The sequence below is a fragment of the Fukomys damarensis genome, unplaced genomic scaffold, assembly GCF_012274545.1.
Source record: "Fukomys damarensis isolate Sample0158 unplaced genomic scaffold, DMR_v1.0_HiC HiC_scaffold_37, whole genome shotgun sequence".
NCBI classification, from domain to species: domain Eukaryota; kingdom Metazoa; phylum Chordata; class Mammalia; order Rodentia; family Bathyergidae; genus Fukomys; species Fukomys damarensis.
The window spans coordinates 10,921,543-10,926,158 of NW_022900949.1; the positions used below are offsets into that span (position 1 = coordinate 10,921,543).

The window sequence follows — 4,616 nt, forward strand, 5'->3', positions numbered from 1 at the left end:
TTTTTTTCCACACCACAGGTTTTCACTTGGGGCTTGAGGCCAGATTGAAGGGAAACAGATTATCCAAGGCAGGTTACATGATGGGAGACAATGCCATATAGGCGAGGGAGACCAATGTGCAGGACCCTCAGCTAGGCAATTGCTGTCCTTGAGAATAGGAAGCATGGGATAATGAAAGTAGGCACCGCAGGGTGTGTAGGAGTTTGCTAGGCAGAAGGGACAAGCTGGACATGGTATAACAGATAGCCTCATGTAGTGGGTCAAGGTGCCATTTGAACCCAGAGCTTTGGGCTCCAGAGGCCGCCCCAGATGTGGGGGACCTGGCCAGCCCACCGGGTTGCATGGTGGCCTGATGCCTGGGGCATCTCTTCTGCAGGAGACCCTGGAGACCTGGGAGGACCGGCTGTCGAGGTTCTTCTCTGTGTACCCTCAGGCCGTGTACACAGCTATGTTGGACAACAGGTAGTGGGTGTGGAGGGGCCCCACAAGCTCCTCTACCCCAGGGGCTCCTGGCCGCCCGCTCACCTCCTCCCCTCCACAGCTTCGAGAGGCTGCTGCTCCACGCCGTGTGCCAGTACATGGACCTCATCTCAGCGAGTAAGTGTGGGGCCCTCCACGTAGCCAGTGCACAGTCTGGGTGCAGCGCCCTAGTGGGATGCTTGAAGGGAGGTGCGATAGCAGTCAAGCTCGGTGCACATCTGTCATCCCAATACTGGGAGGCCGAGGCAGGAGTGTCTCACAGTCAAGCCCTGCCTAAGCATCCTAGCAACCTGGCAACACCCTGTCTCATGATAAAAAATAAAAGCAGGCTGAGGATGTGGCTCAGTGCCAAGGCCCTGGGTTCCAGCCCTGTACTGCCAAAAAACCAATAAATTAATTAGTAGTACCCTGTGCGTCCTGCTGTGTGGCGCAGGCTACTGCCGGGATGCAGACACTCTTTTCCCCACATCTCTAGCACTGGGGCGCCGGGAACCCCAGTTGGGGTGATGAAGACTCAGAGATGAGCAGGGGGCCTGGATGTTCACAGTGACAGGGCCAGCACACACGCCCCCCGTCCTGGGACCTGGTCCCTGCCTCTGTGGACGGAGCGGGTCATCTCAGGATCCTCTCGTGCCTCCGCAAGCCCCAACGGCCCCTTGTGGTCCCAGCTTCCCACACCTGCCTCTGCCTCCCGCCTGGAGTTGCTTGGGAGATGGTTTCCATGGCAGCCATAGGCCGGCACTTGCTGTTCCTGAGACTCAGTGCCTACACCTGCCTTTGTTCTTGAAAGATGGAGCCGCAGGGGAGAGGGTCGTCCCGCACACCCCCCACCCCGGGCGGAACCATGCCCTGGACACTGGGCGGGGGCGGGGTTAGTTAGAGTAGAGGTCGGGCTCCCTGCTGTCTGGGGGTCCGACCACCTGGGGCCCTGACGCTTCCAAGTCGCCTCCCCAGGGCCTGGGCAGGAGCATGGGAGAGGGAGGGAGTGGAGGCCAGACTCTTGGCCTGAGGCTGCTTTGCTGCAGTGTCCCCTGGCAGGGAGGGGGCGGATAAATGAGACTCAGATCCTTTCCTCCCCTCCCCCCACTGTCCCCCCACAGGTGCCGACCTGGAGGGCAGGCGGCAGATGAAGGTCAGCAACCGCCACCTGGACTTCCTGCCCCCGGGGCTGCTCCTGTCAGCTTACCTAGAGCAGCACAGCTGATGGCGGCTGCGCTGAGCCCCTGCCTCTGCCATGCCCAGACCTCCGATGCCATCTGCTGTGACACCTTCCCTGTTTTTAAACTTTATCCTTGGAAACCAGCTTTCCTGTGGAGCAGTTCTTTCTTGCTCACTCTCATCCCCCACCCTGCCCAGCTCTTAAGAGATCCATGCCGGCCATAGGGGCTGCCCAGACTATCCCAGCCCTCTGGTGCCTCACTCCGGGACCTGTATTTGGGTGGGGAGATTTCACTGGGCGCTTCCATCTTTCTGCTTTGCTTGTTTTATTTTGGGGGGCATCGCTCGGTCTGTGGCTCAGGTAGACAGGAAGAGGCTGAGTTTTTATCACTTTTAATGAATTGGGCATGATTTTTTTGTAGATTTTTAAATTTCTCTTCTGGAGGTAAAAACCAAAAAAGGTCCCAGAATGTGGGGCTTTGTCATGATCCCTGCTTGTCTCTTCCCACTTTCTAGCTGTGTTCGTGTATGTCGGTGTGGGGGGGGTCCTTTGGGACCCTGCCCCTTACCCCAGGAGCATTTCATTTTGTGTGTGTGTGTGTAACCCCACACGTGTGCATGTGTGGGCCCTGCATCCTGGGACACAGCTTTGTCTTAAGGGCTGGTTTGATGCTTCTGTGACAGGTGTAGACACCTCCCCCTCCCCCTGCTCCTCGCGCCCCCACTGTTGCCCCCACCCTTTTTTGGGGATCCGGGACTTCCAGCCAGAAGCCTCTGACCTCACCTTCCCACCCTCCTACATCCCCTCTGCCCAGCCTGGCCCTTGCCTCATGGTCAGGGCCCCCTGCTGGTCACCATCAGGGGACTCAGATATGGAGCAGGCCCAGCCCCTTGTCCTGTGTGTGGCCCATTGCGTGTGGGGAAAGGGGTGTTTAATAAATTCCTGGTGCTCTGGCCACGGGCTGTGTGGTTTGTCTGGGTCAGGGCTGGGGCTGTCTCAGGTCCTGGGCACTGAGGGTGGCGGCCTTAGGTGTGAGGTTCCCATGGCGATGGGTTTCTGTGAGTGTGGACAAGGACTCTGTGAGACCCCAGCCGGTTCTCACTGGTGCTATGGTTCAAATGCCTGCTTTGTGACCACACTTGAGCCAAGTCACTCTTGTGAGGGTGTAAAGAGCCTCACACCTGTCATCCCAGCCTCTCAGCTGAGGCAGGAGGATCGCAGGGTTAAGGTCAGCCTGAGCAACTTAGAGGCTTAGGGAGAACAAAAAGGGCTGGGGAAAAAAAAAACTAAAAATAAAATGAGCTGGGGATTTAGCTCAGTGGCACTGTGTCTGCCTCAAAAGTACAAGGTCCTAAGTTGGATCCCTGGTACTACCAAAAAATAAAAATAAAATGTTTGATGTCGTTGGTCATTTGTGAAATGCAGATGAAAACAACACTGAGATTCCATCTCACTCCAGAAAGCATGGCTGCTGTCAAGAAATCAACCAGGGGTCGGGATTTAGCTCAATGGTGCCACCACTTGCCTCGCAAGCACAAGGTCCCGAATTTGATCCCCGGTACCCCCAAAAAAGAAATCAACCAGTAGCAAATCCTGGAAAAAGCTGTGGTGGGGGAGCCCTGCTCCATTGTTGGTGGGAGTGTGGAAATCAGTGTGGAGAGTCCTCAAAAAACTAGGACTAGAGGTTCTGTTTGACCCACCTATTCCTCTGCTGGGTATCTTCCCAAAAGAAGTAAAAGCGGTTCGGTGGCCTGCCTTGCAAGCACAAGGACCTGAGTTCAATCCCTGGTACCCCGCCAAAAAACCCGAAAACAAAGTAAAAGCATCATACCACAGCAGTATATGCACACCCATGTTTATAGCGGCTCAGTTTATAATAGCTATATCTTGGAAGTAGCCCGGATGCCCCTCAATCAACAAAATGGATAAAGAAGATGTGGTTTTAGCCGGGTGTGGTGGTGTGCACCTGTAATCTCAGCACTCAGGAGACTGAGGCAGGAGGATCACTGAGGTCGAGACCAGCCTGGGCTACATAGTGAGTTCCAGGTCAGTCTCCAGTCTCAACTACATAGTAAGACCTTGTCTCAAAAACAAAAACGTTTTTTAATATAATGGAGGGTGAGCTAAATGGATGGACCTTGAGACCATACTCTTAGGTGAAATAAATCGGACGCACATGTTTGAATACCACATTGTTTCTCTGGTGTGAAAAACCAAAAGTGGAAATAAGGACTAAAATGTGTATAATAGATACTGGGAAATAGGAAGAAAGTGTTCAAATATGAAGGGGAACAGGGAGGAGGGAGGGAGAAAGAAAAGGACCACAAAAGTGAAAATGGAAACAGCTTTTGTACGTAGGGAGTTGGAGGTGGATGGGTAGGATCAAATAAAATTTATTTTAAAATTTTAAAAATTAAAAAGGCTAGGGGTGCAGCTCAATGGTGAGCACCTGCCTAGCTCGCACCAGACTCTGGGTTCCCTCATTAGCACTGCAGAGCAAACAAAACGCTACAAACTGGGAAGCTGAAGGTAACACCTACCACCCCTCCCGCTGTCTTCGGGTGTCCCTATGTGTGGCTGTGGTTCTAGATGTCCCCTCTACTGGGGACACTGTCCTACTGATCAAGACCCTCTCCAACCCCTTGTTTACACCTGATTGCCTGTGTAAAACTTACCTTCAAGTACCGGGCATGGTGGTGCACGCCTGTAATCCCAGCACTCGGGAGGCTGAGGCAGGAGGATCGCTGAGTTTGAGACCAGCCTAGGCTACATAGTGAGTTCCAGGTCAGTCTCAACTACATAGTGAGACCCTGTCTCAAAAAAAAAGGAAAAAACTTCAGCTTCCAAATACCGCTAAATACCCAGGTGGTGGGGACTTCAGCGTACCTATTTTTTTTGTTTACTGGGGATGGAACCCAGTGCCGTGGCATTGAGCTACACAGCCCAGCCCTGTGCTTTTTTTTTTTTTTTTTTTTTT

At 53.5% G+C, this 4,616-nt stretch overlaps 1 protein-coding gene across 1 annotated transcript in view; it reads left to right on the top strand.

The window, feature by feature from the left end:
• The window catches only part of R3hdm4 (R3H domain containing 4), a 5,984-nt gene extending 4,202 nt beyond the window's left edge, over positions 1 to 1,782 (top strand). The window contains exons 6-8 of the mRNA XM_010634963.2: positions 377 to 462; positions 542 to 597; positions 1,581 to 1,782. Of these exons, the coding sequence (XP_010633265.1) occupies positions 377 to 462; positions 542 to 597; positions 1,581 to 1,684 (246 nt within the window). The 3' untranslated portion in view covers positions 1,685 to 1,782. The remainder of the gene's footprint in view (positions 1 to 376; positions 463 to 541; positions 598 to 1,580) is intronic.
• The last annotated feature ends 2,834 nt before the right edge of the window (positions 1,783 to 4,616 follow it).